The following is a 24,780-nucleotide window of genomic DNA, read 5'->3' as shown; positions in this document are numbered from 1 at the left end:
GGAGGAACTGCACAGGAATACTGTTACTTCAGTCGTGAGGATAAAAAGTGTTGAAATTGTTCCTTTCCCTGGGGAACCTCAAAGAGCCAGCAAGGCCAACCCCTCCAGCAGAAGTGGTTTAAGTTCTACTGATGACTTAATGGAATAGCTTCTGTTCTGTAACATTATCCCTCTGGTTTGCTTGGATTGTGAAAATTAAGTTTCTTTTTATACAGGCAGTGTCACACATCACACTCCTCCTTCTGCCCTTCCTTCTCTCTCCAGCACCATCCCTCTGGCCTTCTCCAGTCAGGAAAGTGATAGAGAGTTTTACTGCAGCTCACAGCAGTGCAATGCTCTGGAATAGGTTTATTCACCTGAACTGTCACCATGAATTTTGGACTGCAGGGCAGTCCTGTTCAGTCTCACTCCAGTCTCCTACTGGAGCTTGCAGCACAGACCCAGTTGGGATCCAGGAAACACAGCCCCCTTCTCTCCACCACATCCTGCAGCCTGCCCCAGACAGAGGCCACAGTGGGTCTTTACAAGCCTGCAACAGCTGTAGGAGTGGATAAAGCCTTAAAGAGGAAGAATGTGTGAGAAACAGCTGAATTAGGACTTTTTAGTTGGGTTCAAGGCCTTTGATTTGATTAAATTAGCCACACCTTTGCAGGAATTAATCAGCTGTTAATCATTTACTTCAGCCCAAAGAGGAAACTTCCAGGCTACCTCTACAAGTCTCCAGGTACAGCAAGGGGTCCCCTCACCACAGGCCAAGATCTCTTGGAGAGGTGAAGAGGAGGCAACAGAGGAAACCCCTGCTACAAACCACAACAGCTTCAGGTATTTATAAAATGTCATACAGCTCTCCTGTTCTGGGAGGTGAACTGCACTTAGCAAAAGAGACAGGAACTTCCTGGGGTGTGCAGTCCCACAGGATTTCTGCCCTTGGGTCTAAGGAACTTATATCTAGGCTGCCTCCTTTTTGAAGGCAAAGGAATCCAGAACAGCTTTGATGTCCCATCATGTGCTGGTTGGTTAAAGGCTGAGCACAATGATCTGCCATCTACCCAAAAAACAAACCATTAACTGAATAAATCTGGCTGTTGAGAAAGAAACAAAAACTTCAGCAAGTGTGAGCTTGTGCTTCAACTCAAATCCAGCCTAACGAGGATGAAAGACTTTACAGGAGTAATTCTTCTTCTTCTTCTTCTTAGCGTATACAGGATACAGACATAAGAGGCAGCAAATCAAGCAAATTTTCAAAAATAACCTGTAGCTCTTCCTGTATTACATATACATAATCACATTTGCAAGAAAGTGTGAGAAATACTCCATCCTTTCCCTTGAGAATGAAGAAAGCTTTAGTAAAACCACAAGATGCTCAGTAAGAGATGCTGAATGTTCTTTAGAAAGCTGACAGCAAAGTCATTATTCAAAGTATCAGTGAAAGAGCAAGTGAGTAGAACCCACTGAGATCCCAGTTTAAATTATTACTGGACCTCCTTGTGGGAGGAAAATTTATGCTTCTATTGCAGAGTAACAGAAACCATTACTAAAGCAAACTTCATTAGCAGGAGTTTAACATAAAATTAGGACACCCTTTTTAACATATTTGGACTATTCTAAGCCCTATGGAAGAAATAAGTTGTACATGATCCTTGCTTATTATTGGTGGGTTTTTTCCCTTGATTGTTTTTAAATAAGTGTTCCTTTAATCTCCATTGTGACCTCAGAGTTTAAGCCCCTAACTCTACCTTTTAGAGATCCTTCCAATGTTATCAAGGAATTTCTCCCACTGAATACTTGTCTTTCATGTATAGGCTGTACAGCTCACAAAGAGTTCATATTGCACATGCTGGAGAGACACTGTATTATTGAAAATATTGATAAGCTATGATTAAAATAAATCTCAACTGCCAGAATGCTGTAGAGCAAGCAGCTTTTCCTCTTTACATCTATATAGATCTGATTGCTAAACCAGTCTCAGCTGGATTTCCTCTGGTTTATGCTCCCATTTCTGTGAAGGGTGACCCTCCTTTTGGAGGGGGGTGCCTGCAGGCACAGACACCAGGTATACCTGCACTGGTTTTGGGGCTGTGGCTGAGGGCATGGAGAGAATACAACACCTCTGACCCTGTTGTTGTCTGTCCCCAGCAGGGTGGAAGCCAGCATGTCACTAGAGCAAGAGGCATCCTCTGAGCTGCAAGACCTAAAGAGCCTGATTGCAACAAGTGGTTGGGCTCTTGGAGGGCTGGTGGTGATTGTCATCTTCTGTTTTGTTTTTATTGCTCTCATATTATTTGCTGGTATCTTTGGATGCTGCACATCTCCAAGGCACAGACGGGGTGGCTCATAGACAGCAAAGTGGGGACACAGAACTTGGTACAGCTGAGCAAGAACCAGCCTGGGTACAACCTGATTGTATTGTTCACAGAAAAGTCTCATCTCACTCCCTGGGTGGTTATTTCTCTCCATGCAACTTCCTTGCATCAATGTCCCAATGCCAGCAAGTTGTTCTGCAGGCCACAGCAAACTCACTACATGAGGCTGCCTGGATTCAGGAACTGCAACATTCAGCAAATACCAAAGTAAACTCATCTCTGATTTTCATCTTTCAAGCAAAACCACTAGCTAGAGGTGGCAAATGCTCAGCCACCACCTAAAGCTGATAAAGATGTGTCCTGCTGCTGCAACTACATGTGTTGGGGGGGTTTTTCATCTTGCAAAAGGGCAGTAGGAAACTCTGGCCACTGAAAGCTTTGAACCCACTCTCTAAAAGCAGCTTAGACCATTGTTCTCCTGTCATACTCAGGCCTAAATACACTATGCAAAAACTTACTTGCCAGTACACAGTCTGTCTTTATTTGTTCTTATTTATAACCTTGCAAGGTCAGAGTTTGAGGTTTGCTTTCACTGTTTGGATAGTGAGTAAAACTGTAATAATTCAATATGTAAAAAAGAAATGCAACGTGGCTTTGCTTTCCACAGCACCTCAGTCACCTGTAGAGTTATGAGCAGGGAAGCCAGGCAGGGGTGCTGCCATTTGTGACTCTGGGATGCACACCCCATGATATGCATTTGGAAGAGTGGATCAAGCTGAGTAAGGGAAGAAAAAGTCTGGGAGGGGTGATCTCTGATTAAGTCAGTGATATTCCTTTACTCAGATTATTACTTTGAGGGTGGTGAGATACTGGGACAGGTTGCCCAGAGAAGTTATGGATGCCCCATCCCTTGGAAGGCCAGACAGGATGGGGCTTGGAGCAAACTGGCCTAGGGGAAAGTGTCCCTGCCCGTGGCAGGGGGTTGAACTAGGTCATCTTAAAGGTCTCTTCCAACCCAAACCATTCTATGATTATACAAAACCCAGCCACAACAGCCATCTGTGATCTGGGAACACACATCAGAAGGGGCAGAGCTCCTCAGACAAGTGGATCAAATTCTTAGGAAAAGAAGTCTCCCAGCAGCTACTTCACAGCATCACCTTGACTTTGGGCAAAGAAGTGCCCCTCTGAGTGCCCCAGGGCTCACTGTTGTGCCACACTTCAGTACAAACAAGACTATCCCATAAACCTGGGATTTGTTTGCCAAATATGACAAGGAGAGAACGCTCTCACCAAAGCATCAGAAAAGCAGCATGTGTTACATTCATGCTGAAAAAGCTGTCCTAGACCCACATATGAAAAATGAAACAAAATGAAGAACTTGTAAGCATGACACACAAAGATCATTTTCAGTTAGTGGACATATACTGCTCTCTTCTTGGCAAAATTATAGCTTTGATGGCTGATCCAGCATAGAACAGCAATTAGTACAATTACAGCATACAAGGCATGAACTAAACCTGAACAAGGCATGTTGTGGTTGCTAGTCTGCATTTATATTGGGCACATCCATATTTGAGCCTGTCTCTGAAACATTCTAAGCACCATCAGGTCCTTCTAAGGTCAGTGAGAATCACAGACACTTTGCAGAGTGGAGATGCTGAGATTTACAGAAACATTAAATCTAAATGCTTCCATCCCTCTCTGCCCCATTAGGAGAGGAGTGATGACTGAAGGAGGAGAGTTAAAACAAAAGCAAATGCAACAAAGTCAACCCATGATCAAAGATGGCATATTGTAAATGTATCACCAGAGAAGTTAAACATCCCCCTGACTTGGTCAGACTCCAAGACCAAGGTCTCAGTAAACTCAGAGGTGGGAGTGGTAAGAGATTTCTCAGGGACACATGCAGGATCTCAGCCATAACAGTTTCTTGGAAGAACAGGGCATGTTTTCCCCAGCATTAACAGTGGTGTGTGAAAGAAATGCACTCACCCCAGCTCCTCACAGAAGTTCACAATGGCATCAAAAGCTGTCATCACAGCTTTGTCAGACTCTTTTAAGGTGCCTTTTTTTTCCTGAAAGTAGATGGGATAAGGAACTGTAGTCTTCAATGTAAATTTACACAGAGTAACTCTAGCAATGATCAAATCCAACCCTTCTGAGCTACATGGCAAACAGTTACAGACACCTCCCTGTCTCTGCTCTATTCCTCTGTAATAGAGCTGGCTCTGGCAGCCTTTTCCTTCCCTGCTTCCCCCTTCCTTCTGCTGTCTCTTGAAATGGGGCTCCACACAGCTCTAGACTCAGAAGATTTCATTTCATCTCTTCATATTCAGAGGTTACTGCAGGCAAACCAGACCAGAGCCAAGGCAGGGTGATGCAGGCAGGTGGGTACAGTTCTGCAGCTCTCACCTGTATGTTAGAGAGCTCCTTCTTGATCAGGAAGCTGACTTGATCCCTGTCATTCCTTGAGTAATAGAGGCGACAGCAGGATGGTTTTCCATCTCTCCCAGCTCTGCCAGACTCCTGGTAATACCCAGCCATTGACTTGGCAATATTCCAGTGGGCAACAAATCTGCATGGGGTCAAACAGGGAACATGAGGCTGCAGCTTTCTCAGAGCACTGCACTCACCAGTCTGGTGTCTGTGGGCATCAACAACAGCCAAAAACAGGGCAGAAAACATAAAAGAGGATGGAACACAGAAAGAGGATTTGCACACTGAAGTTTTAGTCCTCTTAACACACAAGACATGGAAAGCAGCAGAGCTGTAAGAAAACAAATGCACCTGGGCAGCATGTGAGCAGGATGCCACTCCACATGGATAGAAAAGAATGAGCACATGAGTATACCAAATATGCATATAACTCTGCAGCTATGAAAACTGGGAATAAGAACACTGAGTTAAGTAGTTTAGGAGAATTTACCAATATAAATACCACTTATAAAATACAGCATCAATAAAAAAGTCATATTTATTTTGTGGGACACAACTGCACCATTACAAAACACATTTTTAAATACTTTCTTTTAAAAAGACATTTAGCCAAAATCTCCATGGGAAATTCCACCTCACTGTGCTTCTCAGATGAGGCAACCTTCATAACCAAAAAAATATGACTATAGAGTCATTACTATATTTTATGTAACCTCTGCAGGAAGGTTTTCAACACAGCACTGCAAGACTGCTTTAAACCTGCTTGTACCTGACTATTCAGCAATGCAGCTTATACCTGTTTTGAGAGGATTGCACAGTAATGCTGCCAATGTTTTCAAGTCTGCCTCAAAGCCAGCATGACCCAAGGGCAGGTATGATGCATATGGGTGTAGCTAAAGATTAAATGACAAAAGCAAGCAAATGTGTTTCTTCAAACACAAACAGCTTAGGAACAGGCCAAGCAGGAAGCATCAGAGCCCTGCACATTTAAACCCCATCAGGAAGTTTGCTGAAGAAATTGATAAATAATTCTAAGCAGAACTGAATTAACAGTGAAGACAGAGGAGCAGATTCCATCAGAATAAAAAGGGACACCACCTCTGTTTTCCCTTTTGTCCAGAAGAGTCACCTCCAGAAGTTGTCAGACCTGATCTGATTTGATAACATATGCATGAATACTCAGAAATCTGCCAGCACAGAGCAAAGGCTAAGCAGCAGTGCCTTGTTAACTAGGCTTGGGTATAATGTTCTTTAAGTTATTTTTAAAAAATCCTGTAAAGAGTCATTTTAACTCTTGTAAGGTAACCAGATTACAAGCATATTTGAGCTATATTCCAGCCCTATGCATTTCAGTTACTCTCTGCCTTTTTTAATGACCACTGGACAGGGCAGAGTGCTTCAGCAGGTCATTAATTCATGTCCTGGGAGATTCCTCACTTCTCTGTTTGGAAAGATGCATCAAGGATAAAACTGTCACTGCTATGGCACTGTTTCCTGGCAGCACAGTGACACAGGCAGAGGGATGGTACAGTTGTGAACCGATGGGATTGGCTCAGTGAAATCCTGCCCTTCTCTCACAGTGTTCAGAGCAGCTTCTGTATGTGGATTTTAGAGATCAGGTCTGTTGTGGGTGTTGTCTGAGCTGCACCTGAATTTTCCCCTCTAGTAAGTGATCACAATAATAACTCAGCACAGCCATATTGCAGGGCAGGAATTCTAACCCAGAGCCCTTATGGGGACAGCAATCTCAGAAGAACAGCAATGGCAAACCATGTGCAAAGTTTCTGTCCTTGGACCAGAGCTGTATTTTTATATGGTTATTGCCATTTGTGAAGGGCTATTTTTTCCCCGTTGCACTGCAAGAGATCTCCAAAAAAAGCTGGCTCTGACTATTTTAATAGAGGGTGGGTGAATTATTTTAGGTGCAGATTTTCTTTCCACTGATTTTAGACAGCAACTATTGCACTAAGAGAAGTGAAAGAGACAGCTGTGATTGCACTGAGATGGCTCTTTCTGAAACCCTGGAGGGTGTGGCAGAAAAGCATTCCTCCCATTTTCTTGATTTTAAGGCTGACTGGCAAAGAGGAGCTCTGCTGCCTTGTGTTTAATGTTTTTACAAAGCCTTCCCAGAGGTTTGGTTTTGCTGTTTTCAAGATAAAAACTTCCAGCACTGGTTTTGTTGGTTTAAGCAAGTGTTCATCAGGCAGTTGAGTCAGGTGGATTAGGTAACAGAGCCCGAGACTTTTCCTTCCCCCTGCTCAGGTTTCAGTCTCTAATAGTGCACAACACTCAGCCTCACACACCTGACATTTCCTTTGTCTACTCCCATTCCAAAACTGATGGTTGCAACAATGACAGGGATCTTCTCCTCCATCCATTCATTCTGGACAGAAGTCCTGTCAGCTGCCTTGAGCCCTGGGAAGGAAAAGAGAAGAAAGTAAACAACAACAAAAAAACCCAAAAAACAACAGACCAAACAAACAAACAAACCCCAACCCCCCAAAAGATAAGAAAACCAACAAAGAAGCATCATAAACAAAACAAACCCCTCAAAAAAACCCAAGAAGTAAAGAAACAAGAGGATTTTCTTTCTGATCCATTCCTCCATTGCAGGCAAACTCCCTCACTAAAACTGTCTGATGTACACACTCCTCTCTTCCCAGTGTTTAAACTGGCCTGGGACCAAGCAGAAGTCAGCAGCAGCTGGTTTTATTCCAGAGAAAAAAATCTAGCTCCCCACCCAGGATAAAAGCAGTTGTTATATGGAGGCCATGAAGATCCAACAAAACCAACACTTCTGGAGACAAGGGAATGCCATTGTGGTGAAGGGCCTGCACTTACCTCACAGACCTGATGTGTGAGCATCACACAGAGTGCAGAGCATGCCTAGAAAGCTCTTTCCTAGGTAGCCCCAACCCAGGTGGCAGAGTTCAGCTCTCCCAGGTAGTGAGAGATGCAGACTCCAGTACCTGCATGGTAGGCCTTGGCTTTCAGCCCTCGGTAGCTCAGCTCAATGGCCAGCTGGTCACACACATCCCTCATCCTGCAGTACACGATGCCACAGCCGGAGTACACCTGGGAGCCAGGAGACAAAGGCCAGGACACTGCCTGAAGTCAAACAACAGAGCTGCAAATACAGCCCCTCATCCTCTCCTAGCAGACACAATGCAACAAGCAAACACACCCAGGTGCAGAGGTTATAGATGAGCTGCAGAGAGTTTTTTTGAGAATTAGTGTTAGAGCAGGCAATTCAACACTTCAAATGCTTCTGCTCATGCTCACAGCACTAAAAAAGCAGAGCACAAATATACAATGGTCACAGAAGATGCGACAAACCAAGTGGAAATGCTTGTTCTGTATTCCTAATCAATTTTCTTTCAGACTAACCCCCTTCTGAGGACACCTCTGACAGGACCACAGCCTTCACATTCTACCTGTTTTGGAGGAACTAAAAAACACATGTGTACACTTTTAGAGGACTTAGAAAATACACATGAGCAGTCTCCTTCCTAGGACCTTCTCATTTCCTGCCACAGACCTGTCAGGGCACCACCAACCCCTGGACGGCCAGGGACCATTAGGGTAGATTTTGTCCAGTTTAGTTTTCTTCCCTAAAGGTAAAACCTACCCCAGCAGCGCCCTTCACTTCGAGTGCCTTCAGACAGAAATCCTTCAAGTTGGCGTACGGATCAGTAAGGAGCTCTTTGAACTGCACATCATAGAACAAGTTAGATCTGAAACAAGGAGTCTTGAAGGTGGAAAGGGGCTGCTTGAGCTTGAGTGCTGCCACCACGTCCTCCTGGACCTGCTTGGTGGCAGTGGCAGTCAGGGCCACACAGGGGGTGCGGGGGACGCGGCTGCGCAGGGAGCCCAGGCGCAGGTAATCGGGGCGGAAATCGTGTCCCCACTGGGACACACAGTGAGCTTCATCAATCACCAGGTAGGACAGGAGGTTTCTGGTCACCAGGGAGTTCAGTGTTGGCTGGAAGGAAGAGGCAGCTGCCATCTCTGGGGTGATGTACAGGAGCTTTACTTGAGGCTTCTCGCTTGCCAAGTCAGCCAGGATGGTTTTCTTCTCCTGGGCAGACAGCTTGGAGTTCAGAGAGCAGGCTTTGATCTTCAGAGCCAGCAGGTGATCCACTTGATCCTAGAGTAAATACAAAATAGAAATTAAAATGGGAATAAATCAAATGGGAATAAAGAAAGTCACCAGCACCAAGAAAGATTAGTAGGGAGAGCCAGGTGAGGCCCCAGTTTCCACCTCCAGGATTAAATCCCAGGACCTACAGTCCTGTAAGTTACAACTTCAATTCTAGATGCCTTTTCCTTCACCTGTGAGCTCCATCCAGCTCTTACATTCAGCTGCATTTTTGTGCATCCATTCACCTTAAGACAGTTTTTTTTGCTGCTAGGGAACACCAGCAGGGATCTGTGCAGAACAACTCATCACAGGCTCAGTGACCTGAACATGTCTCAGTATCTACACTACAGAGTTGTCAGAGATGGAAAATGAACACTCCCACCCCTGCAAGAACAGGGAGCAGCTCACTCCTAAATAACTGCAGGATGTCCTAACACAACTGAGACAGGACAAAGTGCAAGGACCATGCAAATCACCACTGCAGCAGAACCAGAAGCATGGGTGAGAGTTGCGTCATGAAAACCAAGAAGAAAACGTAGCATCACATCCAGATGAACACTGGCCATATAAATTCATTTCCCTGTCCCCTGCTGACTTGCACTTGACTAGCACCTGACATTTCAGGATATGAAGAGTCCTGAAAAGCAGGTATCTCATCATTTTACTCAATATCTGGCTTCAGGAATTGATTTAATGTCTGTTTCTGTTTTCTGTTCACAGTCACCCCTCAGCCTTCCCTATAATGAACTGCACAGGTTGAACTCTTGAAGTTTGGCTACACTAAAATACATCATGATAATTTCAGGCACAGCAACCCCTTCTCAGGGCTTGATGAGAAGACTCTGGGGGTTTACTCCAGCTCTTTCCCCTAAGACTCATTGAGTTTATCTCAACCTATTTGTAACTCTCTTATCAATGATATCTTAACCTCCATTTCACTAATATTGGCCATGCTGGAGTTTCATCAGTAATCCTCACACTTGGAACAAATTCACTCATTATAGTATCTTAGAAGTGTCACCAAGCCCGCTATTATTTTTAACGTGTATCACAGTGAGACTGTAAAGGAGTTAAAATAATTCCACAAATAACAAATCCCAAACCAGCAGCCAGCAGCAGCAGATGTCACACAGTGCTAATGGTCTACACAAGTCTGAGCACAAGTCTGCTACAGCTGCTCTTACAGGAAATTGTTTTTCCCAACAGGTGATGAAACAGTAGAAAAGGCAAAACAGAGGAAAAAAAGTCTCACAGATGAAAATGGTCATGGAGCAGCTCTACTAAACCAGCTTCTTCCCATCACAGATTGATGCAACAAAAAAACATCTTGATGCAGAATGAATTGTGCCTTCAAAGGCAACTTCATCACTCCTGGAGTGATTACTTTATAGGTAAAGTGGCAGGTTTTTTCTGGTAAAAGATCTATCTTTTGGAGCATTTGAGTTACTCTGCTTTGCTGCTACTGTCTGGAGAAAATGGAGAAAGGCTCAGTTGTAAAAACCACCAGGTTATTATTAAAGACAAAACCATCCTTATAGAGAAATGCAAAGTATCATACCAGAGATACTCTGCTGTCCTCACCTATCCCACGGTAAGGAAAGCACACTGAGACATCAGGAGAATCCAGAGGCAGGTCAGCAGCAGAAACTTGTGGGCAGAAAGACAAGAGGGCAGCTGCTGTGCCTCCAGAGCCTCCCCTTCCCTGGCTGCTACTCCCCAGCTAACAGGAGACAGTTACCTGAATCAGTGCAATCAGAGGTGAAATGACAATGGTGATGCCCACTGCCAGAACTGCAGGAAGCTGGTAGCACAAGGATTTCCCTGCCCCTGTGGGCATGCACACAAAGACATCCTTCTCTCCTGCAAAAACAACAGAAGAAAGCTCAAGGCCTCTGAGTGGTGTTGAGTTCCTGGGGCTCAGGCAGGAGGGGTGGGCAGAAACAGCACCTGTGTGCATGTACCAGGTGGCACAGCAACAAAACCCTTCAGTTTAGGTCCTAAAAGCACAGCAATACTTTGCATGCCAGCAGTGGTTTCCTTCAAAGAACCTCAGATTGCTTTGTAAACATTTAGAGGCAGCTGTACAAAAGTACCAGAAGATACACAGAAACCAAGATAAAGAGAAGTTAAGTTATTCATGCTGAATCTCCTCCAGAAAAGCTGCTTTCACTCATTTTACAGACCTCCACTTACCACATTACCAGCCCCATGACAGAACTTCACCACATCCTCTTAAAGCTTATCCCAGAAAGGCCCCTCACATGAAACAGGAGCTGGAAATCTCCACACTGATAACATCCTGCAGTGAGTGACTGTTCCTGCACTAACCAGGATCCAGCTCGTGGCAGGAAGGTGCCAGTGACACCAGGTTAACAGGCAGAGACACCTTGCACACAGAATTCCACTTCTGACAGGTCTGTTGTCAACATTGAGTGGTGACAGATGGAAACTGAACTGGGCACTGTTCTGATTCACACTGAGAGAGCTGCTGGGGGAGCTGGCAGCTTGTTTGTGTGAGCTGCCTGTCCACCCCCAGCTGCCTGTTGGGGCGTGTGTCAACATCAGCACAAAAATGTTTCTGATAACGGCCCCATGAGTCTGAGGATCTGAGCTATGCCAAGAAATCAAGTCCTCTGCTGGTATTGTCTTTAACACAAGAACAGTTTTACTCTGAAAATGTCAGAAAAATGTCATCTGACCACAAACACACTAGCAGGTATGAGGAGACAACTAGAAAAGACACCAACAATGCTGCACTTTCCATTTCCCATTTCCATGGCTGATAAAATGACGGTGTCACAAAACAAATGAAAGGAAAAGAAGCAGAGCTTGTGTGCAGCACGTGCCCCTGAGCCACCAAAACCACCTCACAACAGAGGAGGGCGGGGAGGGCTGGGCGCTGCTGCTCAGTCCGGGTGAGATCTGCTCACAGCAGCACAACAGCAGCTCCTGCAGTGTCCCCCCGCACGGATAGAGACGGACAGACGGACACCCCGCCGTGCTCCACACGTCTCTCGTGCCCAGCCTCACCTCTCGCCACAGCCATGGTCGCACTTTCCTGCAGGGAAGTCTTGAAGGACTCGAAGCCGAAGACCTTCTGCAGTGTTTTCCGGACCCTGCCCTCCAGGCCCGGCGGAGCCTTCCCGCTCATCCTAAGGAGGCCACAGGAACCTGAGCTCGACCCGGGCGCTGCCACCCTCCTCTGCCACCTGCACGGCCTCCCCCAGGGCTCCCCTGCCACACTCCCCCTTTGGTCGGGTCTCTCAGGGATGCTTATCCAGACCCCCTCACTGGAGAGGACCACGCTGCGTTTCCCGTGGCTCAGCCCCGTCTCCATGGGGCACAGCCGAGGGGCTCATAGCGGGGGGGCAGTGCCCGCCAAACGCGCCCGCACCCCACATGGAGGGGCTGTGGGAACAGGTGGCTCCTCCTCACCCACCCCCTTCCCTCCCTGTGTCCCTGCACGCCCCCGTGTCCCCGTCCCACCTCCGCCCTGTCCCGGCCCCCACACCCCGCGCTCGCTCCCCACCCGGCAGGTGCTGTTGCGGCGCCACAAAATGACGTCAAAAGCTTCCCTTAAAGGGCCAGCCCGCGCATTTTTCATCCTCTCTCCTCCCCCGAGACGCTCCGCTCTGCCTGGCTGAGGGTTTTGCCCTCCGGCCGTGATTTCCCCGAGCAGCTTCTCCTCCGGCCGTGAGGGCGGGATGGCCCCGGTGCGGCGGGAGCCGCTGAGGGCGGAAGAAGGGCGGCGTTGCCATGGTGACAGCGCCGTGTACGTCATCTTCGTGCGCCGGAAGTGCGCCGCGGCCGAGGCGGAAGATGGCGGCGGCGAAGCGCAGCGTTCTCTCCTCGCTGGCAGTTTACGCCGAGGACTCGGACCCGGAGTCGGACAGCGAGGCCGGCACAGCGGGGAGCGATGGGGGAGCGCCAACGGGTGAGGGCGGGCAGGGAGCCGGGACAGGCGGCGGGCTGGGGCGCCGGGGCTTCCCCGCGCGGCCCGCGCCGGCCCGGCCCTTTCCCCGGTGTGGGGGGAAGGTCCCGCACGCTGCCACCTCCCTTTTCCTCACCGTTTTCCTTTTGTCTTCCTCCTTAGGAGAGAAAGGAGGCCTGGTGTCAGTTGGGTACGGAGAAGATGACTTTACCCGCCTGGAGGGGGACGAGGAAGGGTACGAAGAGGAGGACGATGAGAACAGCAGGCAGTCAGTAAGTACCTCCCTGCTCCGGAGCTTGTCTTGACCCCTTACACAGGCTGTAGAGACTTGTCTCTTTCAAATAAAAACTCCAAATAGGAACCTGTGATGGAACCCGGAATATCTGAGTCCTGGTGTGGGTTTCAGCACTTTGCACCTCCTCCTTTCCACTTTGTTTTCAATTAGAAAGCATTTGCCCTGAAACCCATCAGCAGCTTGGCACAGCTCATGTTGCTCGTTATTGTGTTGGTGTCCTTGGATTCTTTTATGGGAAAAAGGCTGTTAACAGCCACTCCAAATAAAAGCTGTTCTTTAAACATAATTGACTTATAAGAACCTTGTAGGAGGACCACACTGTCAGCTGGTGGGTTAAAAAGAACAGACTCCTGTGCTGTGTTAAATTATTCTTTTGTGTGTAGCTCAATGCACTCCCTGCATCAAGGCACCTTGATGTAACAGTGTCCTGTCTACATGTGGGTGGCTTTTGTCTGTCACAGGTGCATGGCACGTGTCTGATATCACCTGGATTCTGAGATAACAGCAGTGTGGGGGACAGGGCACAGAGCTCACAGTCTGTGAGTGCAGCTGCATCACACAGAAGGATGTGTAGTTCTGCCCTGGGTCTGGGGGAGTGAAACAATAAGTTTGGAGGGGAAAAGGGAAAGTTCTCATCTACTTTCTTTATTGTCAATCTTTTTCTTAGCAGTGTTTTATCTTCTCTCTGTTCCAGTTCTTTCTTCTATGACATAGCCAAAAACCCAGGACTACTCCTGTAACTTTTCCTCACTGAAATCTGCTCTGTGTTGGATCAGTCTCTTAGGAGACACTGCCATTTTCTGCCATTCGTCTGCCCAAGTAGTAGCCAAGGAATTCCTCAGTCTCTTGTTCCTGTTTTAGGTTCTGTTCTGTTGCCCTGCTGTCTCCCTTAGCAAAGCAGTGAACCTTTTTACTGCTTTAGTGATTCTTCTTTTTATATCCAGCACTTCTAGACTCTGCTTCAGTGAGGTCTGGGTAGTCCAAAGGAAGCCCTGTGTGTGATCCAGGTGCTTGCCAGGGTCAGCTGTGTTTAGTTAGCATTGTAAAGGGCTTGTAGATGGAGTGGTTTTATGGCATGCACAGCTTTTGGTGCAGGTTGCAGCTCTCCATCATCAGCTGCTCTTCAGGAAAGGGCAATCAGTCAATCACTGCTGTCAGCCAGTGGATCTTGCTTAGGTTTGTGGTTACAGTGCAGGTTGCACAAGTTACTTTCCTTTTTTATTTTCCATTAAATATTCTCTGACCAGACTTGAAAACTTCCTTGGCATTGCTTGTGCTGGTAGCTCATGGGGGTTATGAGTTGTTTTTAGAAAGCAGGATGAGGTGCACTCAGGCTGCCTGTGCTTTGCCCTGTACAGCTCAGTGGGTGTTTTAACTACTTTAACAGTGACTGAAAAGCCTCTGTTTTTATTCAAAGCCACTTCTCAGTAATGCTGCTTTGTTTGTTAATTTTTTTACTCCCTGCTAGGTCAGAGGTTTTTGAGCTGTTTCAGTTACTGTCTGCAACATGGATAATTCAACCCATTATTGCTTTGATGAAAATCACTTTTATCTGTATAATAGAGACTGTAGAGGGGAGAGCAATCTCATTTGTGGTAAACACCAAGTTAGTTGGTTCTTTGCTTGTTACAAACTCACTGTAACTAACCTTTGACAGTCTGGACTGAACTATTGTCATGTGTGCATCTTTCAGAAAGGGAAGGTGGAGTGAAGGAGTGTGTCTCAAATCTGTAAGTGAGGCATCTTAATTCAGTCAATTAAAACTTACTGCCATTATTGTGTGATCAGCCTCCAGCTTGCCTTGTCAGAACTGGCTCCTGTGCCAATGCTTTGAGGTGGGCAGATCCTTGTAAACTCTTCCTTTCAGTTGCATCTCTCATTTCACTTTTTCTTTTGTTGCCCTTTTTGAAGCTGAAACACCAAGTTCTTGTTTTGGGGCCAACATTGAAATTTGTGGGAAAGTTTGGAAGAAAACCCATTTTGCTGAGTTATGTGAACATGAAAAATACTTTCTGCTCCTCAAACTTGTTTTGAACCCAGAGTATGTGTTTATGTCTAGAAACAGGGGTGCTGGGAGGATGCCCAGTGAGGGGACAGCAGGTTTACTGTGTCCACATCCCAGTGGGGACCAACCTGGAGCTTCCTTCTCACCTGGTGTGGATTTTCACACAATGCTGTGTTCAGTATTTTAACCTCTCACAGGACAGAAGCTCCCCCAGTTCTTTGGTTTATTTCTCATTCATAAAATAAATGTTTAAAAAAATGGAGACTGTCACCTGGAATTTGTCAGTGTTCCTTGTGTGGAGGTTCACAGCATCTGCAAGCAAGGCACGAGAGCTCTGCACCAGCAAGGAAGTTGTGTCTGCTGGATCCCTGGATCCCTGGAACTTGCTGCTAGGCCAGACCCTCTCCAAGCCTGCATGTTTGGTTTGGTGGCAGACCAGCTGTGTGTCCTGTGTGTGTTGCTGATGCTTGGGACTATCACAGGTCTTGCAAATGCTGCTTTTTTTGTGGGTACTGCTGAACAGAGGCTCTTCAATCACCTCCCAGCTGGAGGGGACAGAATTATCAAAGGACAAATGCTTTTGTTCCCCAGTTCTGCTGCTTCTTGTTGTCTAATTCTGAGCCTTCCAGAGCTGCATGAGTTTTGTAGGCACAACTGCTGCTGAATGATGCTTTTGCCTACAAAACCCCCCAAAAACTAAATAAAAATAAACACTTCTTCCCCTGACTGTAGGACTTGTTTTCTGGTTATGAGTGGGTGGGGCAAAACTACCCTCCGTGGAAAGGGTCTTGGACTGCTGCTGGGCTGCTGAATGCCCTTTGCTGTAAGTTCAGTTACTTGCCAGGCCTGCTCTTTAAGCTTAATCCTGTAAATTCTTGTCTTGTAGGAAGATGACGATTCAGAGACTGAAAAACCTGAGGCTGGTGACCTAAAGGTATTTGAAAGTGTGGTCTGGTGGTGGTGGGGAAGCTCAGTACAAGAGGAGTAAGTTTTAACAGCATGGCTTGGTGTTCATTTGTGGTCTGTAGTTAGTTCCACATCCTTTTGTAGCTTTAACCTTTGTTTCTGACTTTAGTCCTGCTTCTGCCAAAGGCAGATATCACAGGCTGAGTCACAGTGAAGGTTGGCCTTCATGAATTTGGTCATGTTGTGCATTTAGATCTGAAGTTTGCTGACAGCATCTCACCTGTTTTGCAGTGGTGTGGGAGGTGCAGCATCCAGTACAGAATTCTGTATGACCAGTGTTAGTTGGAATAATTTCTTCGTTTAGAACTTAATGAATGAATTATCCTGTGCTCTTACAGGCCATGGAAGGTGTCAAAGTAATTCAGTTCTCTCCAGCTCTGTCCTTCTGAATGGAGCAGTTTTGTAAAGGTCATAGATAAATTTAAAAAGTGAAATAAGATCCCCAGATAATAGCTATTATCATAAATAGTTGAAGTCATCTTTATCTTGGGATTTCACCTTGTTCCTTCTGAACAGCAGGTGTTTAGCAGCACACAGGACATGGATCAGGCTAAAATCTGGAGGACAAAAGGCCAAATCCATTTGAAACTATAGGCAACTGTATTTAAATGTTTTATGTTAGTTCAGTAGAAGCAGTCCTGTTTGTCAGGGATGCTGAATGCTGAACAAGTGCAAGAGCATTTATTTTATCCAGCAGCTTCCCCAAGGATGCAGGCAGTCCCTAAACTCTGCTACAAAAACCAGAGGACTGTGCTGCAAAGCAAAATTCTGTAGAGAATTTGATTTACTACAGTGCTTTGGTAGGCTAAGATGAAGGCAAATGGATGTGTTAAGCTATTCTATTTGAATTAGTTTTATAGCAGCACCTTCTTCCAGGTCCCACAATATTCTTATGGCTTTACAGTGATACACAGCTGGAAATCTTGGCAGCTGTACTGCAGCTGGTACAGGCTCAGTGTGTGAAATGGGTCCCAGGCACTTGGAAATGGAATGTATTTTCTCCTTTCCTTGTTGCAAGAAAGAAATTTTTATATGAAAGGAAGCAAAAGGCAATCTCTCACTCTCATCCTTTTTCTACTTCCACATTTTTGCCCTGGTAAATATGCTAGAAAGATGTTTCTGTAAAAACTGCTGGATTCAAATCTGTACTGTGAAGTAAAAATATGGCATTTCCTTAGAAGATAAATTTGGTGTAAATCAAGTTTTTGAAGTTGTGTAGTAGGGCCCTGATGCAAGTGTGTGCATTTCTGTCTTCTGTAAAAGGGCTGCAGGACTTCAGGGCAGTGGAGAATAGGTCTGGCAGAGAGAAAAAACAAAATTAAACTGTAGTTGTTCTTATCTGAGTAATCGTATGTGACAGAAATCTCACCACTGAATTGTGTGGTTGCTGCTTTAATGTCACAGACATTTCATGTTGGCTTGTTTGAAAAGCCTCTTGCTTTCAGTGGGTTTTGTGTGCTGCTGTCCAGGTGCATTTTGTGCTTCTGAAGAAGAGCCACACGTGGCCACAGAGCAGCATTTCAGCTTCAGTCAGGAAGCAAAGAAATAATGAGTATATTCAAAATAAAAAGCAATAGCAACTCTGCAAGAACTGAAAATGTGAATTAAAGGAAATAATTAAATAACAGTGAAATGTAATTCCTGCCATCCCACTGTGGCATGAAAGGTGAGGATTTGAGAAGAGTAGGAGGGAGGCAAAGCTGAACTGAGTCTGAAACTCAGCAATTTCAGACTTCCATGTCATTCTTAATAGATGTCTTCAAAGACAGGTGAAAAAGGGAATTGTGTCCTTTGGCCTTTTGGGTTTTTTTGAATATTGAGTGATAGCTGCAGGGCCAGCTGGCACTGGGTGGGCTGTGGAGGCAGCCCAGTGCCCTGCTGGGGTGTGGCTGTGGGGGCCCTGGTGCAGCTGCACCAGCCATGCTGCCAGGAAATTCACTTGGGATGGGGAGGGATGGAAATCCCTGTGGAATTATTTGTACTTGATGCAGCTGCAAATGTTTCCTTTGCCCTTTTTCCACCAAGGGGCAGTGTTCTCCTCAATGGAGCTTGTAATGTCTGTGACAGCTAACAAGTGTTGCAGTTACTGTAAATCCAAAGTGCAGCCAAAAGAGAGGCCTTTGATTATCACTTGCTTACACTTTGGGGTAATTTAATTTTGTTTTGAACCTGCAGAGTGCTGTAGTTGTGCCTGCTCAGTTTCATGGAGACATCAGAGACCTACAAACATGTTTTAATAGATTCCCCGTGCTCTTTATATATGGCTATGGCTTTTCCAAGGTCTGAATCTGAACATAGGCAGAAAGTAAATAATTTAAAATGCATGAATGAGAGAAAAAATGCAATTCATCAGTCAATTATAGTAATTTCAAGCCCTGAAGATATATATATATATATAGATAGATAGATAGATAGATATATAGATATATATATTCTCTCTCTTTTTTTTTCCACTGGTATTTTGCCTCTTTGTGCATATTGTGAATGAACTGTCTAGAGCTTATACCTTGAATAATGGGAGCCAAGTTCTGTGGTTCCATTATGTTCCCTTGTTGCTGGTGCATCCTGTGATTTGGCCTCATTGTGAACTTGGATAGTGCCAGAACCAAAACCTCCAGAAGGGTCAGCTGGTGTCAGTTGTAGATGGAATCAGAGGAGACAGAAAGTGGGGAATGATGTAAAAATTCTTTGGTCAAGTGGTGATGGGGAGAGTGGAATTTGGAGTCTGCCTCAAATAGCCCCACTGGGAAGATATTTATATTTGTCTCAGGTTTTTCTCTTGATTCTAGGGAATCTGCCCTCGTTATTTTGAGGAAGGGGCACCTCTCTGCCTCTTCAGCCCTAGTTCCTCACTGGAGGGGAAGCCAATACAAAGTGCTGGTTGGCACTGCAGCTTTCCTTTTTTGCCAAGGAACAAGTCACAATAAGCTTTCCAAGTTCTAACATTGTGATGTCAAACCACTGCTTGGTGAGATAGAGAAGTTTTATACACCCGTTTGCAGGAAAAGGTGTGCCAGGAGGAGGAGAATATTTAAGCCTCATCAGTCACCTGGAAGCAGAGCAGACTCCTGGCCCATGGAATTCATGTTACTGAGCATCTGTGAGTTATTCAAAAACACTGTGCTTGCAGCAAAAAGCAGAATCCTTCTCTTTAAGTAGCAGATTCAGATATATTCAGTTGTATCCTGTGACTGCATTTTGAAGTGCTTCAGGCACTCAAAGGAAACTGGAGATTCAGATCTGGATAGAACTAACTGCTCCTCCAGAAATCAAAGCTGGATGGATGCTCAGGCTCTGGAACAGGACAGGTTTGTGAGTGGCCACAATCCCTTTTAGCTGAGCAGTCACCAGCTGGAAACAAGCACAGGGGCCTTAAGTGCCTTAAAAGCACTTTAGAAACAAAACCTTCTGCTTTGAAGGGAGAAGAAATAGGCAACAAGTTTAACAGTGTTTATAACAGTGATGTTAAAACAGTGAAATCCACAGCCTGGATGAGTTCTTTGTGCCCTTTCCTCAGCTGCTGGAGCCCTGGGTACAAACTGAAGGAGGTTTGGGCTTGGGTGTTGGGAAGGACAGGGTTAACAGGGTGCAGGTTGCTGGGGCTCTGGCCAGCAGCTGGCTCTGGTTACAGCCTTGATGCAGTAACAAGATACAAGCTTTCAGAGCTCACTAAACGGACCAGCCCTGCTGGAAAATGAAAAATGAACCTTAAAATATTGACCTTGTGCTCCAAGCCTCGCCTGAGGGGTTCTGTGCTTCATATTGGGGAGCTGCATGAATAAAAGGTTGCAAATGTTGATCAAGGACAGAGCCCAGCCCTGCAGCTTGGCTCCTGGAGCTTTCCCAGAGGGAAATCATTAACTCTTGAGCCTTAATTGTTGTATCAGGACCAGCCAGTGCGGGAAAGCTAAGAAATTTGCCACTCCCTTGGCAGGTGAATGCCTGCCACATGGTAGCAGTTTTTCAGAACAGGTGGCTACTTTGATGTTTTCCTTTCCTGGTTTTGTGTTGAGGGTCCCCTCTGCATCCTTGAGGTGTTGTATGGAGAGGCAGCCAAACTGGGATCTCCCAGAAGACTGTCAAATTTTCAGAGGAATATTGTGCCTCTAAGCATGTCTAAGTACCTCCTCTTGGTAATCATCAGCTCTTTATTATGTTTAGCTTTTATTGATCCAGCATACCTGTAAAGTAATTCTCCTGTGTTATGGTGTGTAGGTGTGTACTAATACTTAGAGGCTTTTGACTGTGGTGGTTTTTTATCTTGCCTACCCATTGACCTGTTTGTTTAAATACCAAAATTATCTTGATTTAAAGTAAAAGTGGTAAGTGCTGAGACCCAGTAAATGGGTGTGTGTGCAGTAATGTAATCCCTGAAATTAACTCTTACTTTGATATGGCATATTAATTTTTCTGAATTCAGCATACATTCATCAAGCCAGCTTCTCAAAAAATGCTTGAACCTACTCATTAACTTTAATCTCAGGTGTAATTATTTTGCTCCAAAGAAGGGGAAAAGTATGTTTGGGGAAAGTTCTATCCTTAAGTTAATGTCCTTGCATTATGCATGGCTGTGAGCATACCTCTTTAAACACTTTCAAAGCATGAACTGTGCAATTCCCAGGGTTGGGGTCAAGGTTAGAACTCCAGTGGTTTTGTTTCCTCACTCATTGCTTTGCCTGGAAGCACAGCCTGAAGGTGCCAGTGATAAGCACTGCAGTCTCAGATTCTTTTTCTATGTTTCAGCTTCCTTTTAATATAATTGTGTAAAATGCTGTCTGTGTTTCCAACTCCGTGTGGTTTCCCCTTCTTTTAGGGGTGACAGGTGTTTTTTCAGAGCTCTATAGAGAGAACCAGAGAGTTTTGCAGAGAGTTTAGAGGGCAGTAGAGGTAACTCAGCTGCAAATGCTGTCTCTGCACTGCTACAGTGAGTGCCCAAACATGAAACCAGCTGATACCTGGTTCCCATTTTATCTGGGTGAACCTTGGTTATTGCCAGAGAATATCACAGGCACTCAAAGCTGTTCTGCGTGCAGGAAGCAAAACAACATTTGGCATCTGGGATTATTTTGCCCCTTGCCACACGTATTCCTGTCTCCAGCTCTGTCTGAGAGGGAGACAGATCACAGCCTTGTGGGGCTCTGAAGCTGGAATACCTCCTGGAGAGCTCCTGGCTTGCATCCAGCTCTGGAGCTGTTTGGAAGATGAGACATGTCCGTGGACATGCTTGTTCCTTCCTCCCCGCCGGGCATACAAGTTGTAGCAGACTCTTCACTCCCTGCAGTACTGAATACCAGGGATTATTGACACAGGTGTGGCTTGCCTTCTTGCAAAGAAGAGCCAGGCTTGTTCTGTTTGTCTTTAAACTTGAAGAAAAGTCCTTTCTGGAGCTGCTTCCCCTTGCATATTTCACCTGATAAAGGTCTGAGTTCTTCAAGTCCAGCTCTGTAGCTGCAATTATTTCTGGCTGCTGTTCTGAGTGTGCAGGTCTGTGCATGTCACAGTGAGGGGCTGAGCAGTCAGCACAGATGGAGCATTGCCTCAAATACCAGCAAATAGCTGAAAATAGCTCCTTCCAGCTGCCCTGTTCTGGGTACAGAAGGAGCAAAATCTGGATAAACTCTGTGGGATCTATTCATGAAGGAGTGAATTTCTTGCTGAGGATACTTGCTATTACACCTTGCCTCTCCTCCAAGCCATAAAGAATTTTTAGTAGTATATGCTAAGGGAGAAAGCTTGTGCAAGAAGTTAATTTTGTAAGCTCTCCTGAGCCTTTCTTTGCTGCTGTGAGGCTTCAGAATTTTCACAGCCCACCTTCACCTTCTACTTCATTCTGCACTGCAACAAGCTGTAAAAAATAAAATCACCAAAGTACCTTGACACCTCCAGCCTTGTCATGTCTTGCTGGTACTTGACCAGTGAATTTCTATTTCATTGTAGTAAGCAAAAATCACTTGGAGGAATTTTTGGGCTGTGCAGATCAGGAGCTGTTGTCCTCCTGGGGCTGTGAAGGGAAGCAGGTAGCTTTGGGACCAGGCTCCACTGGGATGCAGGTGTTATGAATTGTAGCTCCACATGGAAAGCAAAAGTTCTGGCACACAGTTCCTTAACTGGAAGTTACTCCTAACAAATAATCTTTGTCAAATACTCAGATAGCATATGTCAGGTGAATGGAGTCAAGTTTCAAAGAAGCTATTTAAAGGATTTATGCTATGAATGCTTCCTTTCTAAAGCACTTTCTCACTGAAATGTTTTGCCAGGTCTTGGTTGGGATTTTTTCAGTGGGTTGTTTTTTTTTTTTTTTTTTTTCATTTCATTAAAGAATGTGTAATTTTAGATGTAATTTAGCTGGAAAAGTAAAAGGCAGTGTCAGCTATGCACATTTTGACAGGGAATGTCTCAGGAGCTGACTGTTTGATTTGTTCTTCCTTCCCCTTCTGTCTGTGACTGTATCTCCAAACAGATTTGTAAAGCCTGTATATAAGTGTCGCTGAAGGGTGGATGTATCAGGCTTTTTTCCTATGGAGGCCTATTTCTGAACTGCTGGATTTCTCTTGGTATCTAGATCATGGTCCCTACAGGTTTTTCTTAGTTACATTTCTTATGCTGAACTGGGCACTTTGCCTGGAGCTATGTAGCAGAGCTGGCAAACAGGATATGGCTGTAGGAAATGTGCTTGTTTCAAGCTTTCTCTTGGGATTCTCCTCTCTCACAATACAAAAAAAAAAAAAAAAAAAGGGTGGGAGGAGGAGGAATAAAAGCATTGTACTCCTGTTGCCTGGCTTTCTCTTCCCCAGACTCTAAATGCACTTGACATGCACTCTGTTTGCTGCCTTCAGCCTGGGTGCACACCAACATCAGGCAGATCTGGAGAGCAAGAAATGAAATCATGTCATGCACTTTTAATATTAAATGAGACATTTCTGGTGTTCTGTTCCCATGAGCACTTCTGATTTTTGTAGAGGAAAAGCAAGAACATAATTGCTACCATGTTCCTTTAAAAAAAAAAGAAAAGAAAGGGGAGAAAAAAGGCACAATGCAGGGTTTGGGGTTGTCTTTCTCCTGCTGCCTGCATGATGTAGACATTCCACCTGCTTGCTCTGGCAAGGCCATCATCACTTGGCTTAGAAAACTCTTCTGACACTTTCTGCTAAGTTATAGTTTCTTTCCATCATACTCAGCCAAGTGAGGCTGTTTGTGTTTTGGGATTACAGGAGATACTCTGAATTGTAGAGAGGAGGGAAAATTACAAAAACTTACTGCTGGCACTTGCTCAGATTGAAGAAATCCACTGTAACAGCTGTTACAGCAGCAGATCCCCTGGCTACTGTACTGAAAAATTCTCTGCAATATCTTCAAACTAAAACACTGCTTGACAATGATGTCACTGCTCTGTACATTTTGTGGCTGCCAGTTTAAATTTGCATTAAAGTTATGTGCAAACAATCATGTGAAGTAGTTGGGAGAGAGAAGAAATTCTGCAACACAAGAGCATTTGCTGAAAAAAAAAAAAAAAAAGAAAATGTTGGGGGAAGGTATTGTCTGAGCTAGTTGCTTTTAATATTTCCTGGAAGTCAGTGGGGGAATGAAGCTGCAGGTTTCAGTTGGCTGAAAGTTTGGGAATGCAACTGAGCAGTGGCAAACCTGGCATCAACTTCACCATTTCTTAAAATTTGCATATTTGTTAAAGCCATCAGGGTCTGGTTTTGTGTCTTCAGCCTCCCTCTTGAACCATTTCTCCTGGTAGCTTGAAGTGCACCTGCACTGACATGTGCACCTGCTTCTGCAAGAATTGCTTGAATTTGTACCTCGTGGTGACAGTTAGTGCCAGCAGTTATGTTGGATGTGAGCACTGAGCTGGATTTATGGATCTTGTTTCAGCAAGGATTTAGTGAGCATTGTTTTAAGTCAGTCCATTCTTTCCATTAAATAAAGCTGTTCTGGGCAAGCCTGTCCAAACTGGAATTCATCAGTCTCAGATTCATATTGTTTTGCTTCCTTCCTTTAATCTCTGTTCCATGCTGTGAGGATTGTGTTGGGTTGTTTTTATTTTCCTTGGAGCTTGAGCAGACGCTGTTTTTTATGTAACTGGATGGAGACACTGTAGGACTGAAAAAGATGTCACCCCAGTGAGGTGAAAGCTTCAGGCAAAATGCAACACTTCCCTTTTGTGTGTGTACACACCCTCCCTTCATCCTGCTCCTCTTCAACTGATGATTATACACAAAAACTGAACCAACACTTGGTGCTGATGAGCCAGGCTCTTGCAGGCACTCATCTTGTCCAGGGCTTGAAAAAAGCCATTTGTCTTGGGAAAGTGGAAAAAATTAAAAACCTTTTCCTATACTCAAACAGGATTAGTAACACCATAAATGCTGTCTGCTCTCAGTGAGCTGATGTGCACAGTTGTTCTTGGAAGCACAGAAATCTATGAAAAAGGTGTAGTTTGGGGTTTTTTTTAATACTTTGTCCATAGCAGCTTGTGCTCTTCAGAGTCTGCTCTTTATTAATCTCCAATTCAGGGGGAAGGAGTCTCCCTCCTGCCTGTTTTTGTGTTTTGTCTTGTTCCAGCTTGGCTCTGGAGCACCGTGGCATCCCTTGACTCCTTTCAGTGCTGGCTTTGGGCCCTTAAACTGTTGGTCTTGTGAGATCAGGGCTGCACAGTAGATGGCAGCCAGAAAATCAACTTGCTGAGTGCATGAT

General features: G+C 45.2%; 2 protein-coding genes across 10 annotated transcripts in view; one reads left to right on the top strand and one right to left on the bottom strand.

Annotated features, from left to right (window-relative positions):
• The window catches only part of RECQL5 (RecQ like helicase 5), a 37,996-nt gene extending 25,448 nt beyond the window's left edge, over window positions 1-12,548 (bottom strand). For 4 of the 9 annotated variants that reach the window (XM_077188460.1, XM_054645298.2, XM_077188461.1 and 1 more), the window contains exons 1-7: window positions 11,914-12,330; window positions 10,622-10,743; window positions 8,371-8,889; window positions 7,712-7,817; window positions 7,046-7,157; window positions 4,719-4,881; window positions 4,299-4,381 (exon numbers count right to left, since the gene is read on the bottom strand). In XM_077188460.1, coding sequence (XP_077044575.1) covers window positions 4,299-4,381; window positions 4,719-4,881; window positions 7,046-7,157; window positions 7,712-7,817; window positions 8,371-8,889; window positions 10,622-10,743; window positions 11,914-12,220 — 1,412 coding nt within the window. In that variant the 5' untranslated portion in view covers window positions 12,221-12,330. Of the gene's footprint in view, window positions 1-4,298; window positions 4,382-4,718; window positions 4,882-7,045; window positions 7,158-7,711; window positions 7,818-8,370; window positions 8,890-10,621; window positions 10,744-11,913; window positions 12,334-12,369; window positions 12,389-12,412 lie in introns of those variants that run through there. The other 5 variants (XM_077188463.1, XM_077188464.1, XM_077188467.1 and 2 more) reach the window with 5 other exon arrangements.
• A 39-nt stretch (window positions 12,549-12,587) lies between these two features.
• SAP30BP (SAP30 binding protein) overlaps window positions 12,588-24,780 on the top strand; it is a 29,424-nt gene continuing 17,231 nt past the window's right edge. The window contains 4 exon segments of the mRNA XM_054645311.2: window positions 12,588-12,680; window positions 12,682-12,817; window positions 12,977-13,086; window positions 16,001-16,048. Coding sequence (XP_054501286.2) covers window positions 12,588-12,680; window positions 12,682-12,817; window positions 12,977-13,086; window positions 16,001-16,048 — 387 coding nt within the window.

The sequence above is a fragment of the Agelaius phoeniceus genome, chromosome 19 (assembly GCF_051311805.1).
Source record: "Agelaius phoeniceus isolate bAgePho1 chromosome 19, bAgePho1.hap1, whole genome shotgun sequence".
In the NCBI taxonomy this organism is placed as follows: Eukaryota; Metazoa; Chordata; class Aves; order Passeriformes; family Icteridae; genus Agelaius; species Agelaius phoeniceus.
Note: the sequence above shows the minus strand (reverse complement) of the source record. Positions and strands in the feature narration are given on the sequence as shown.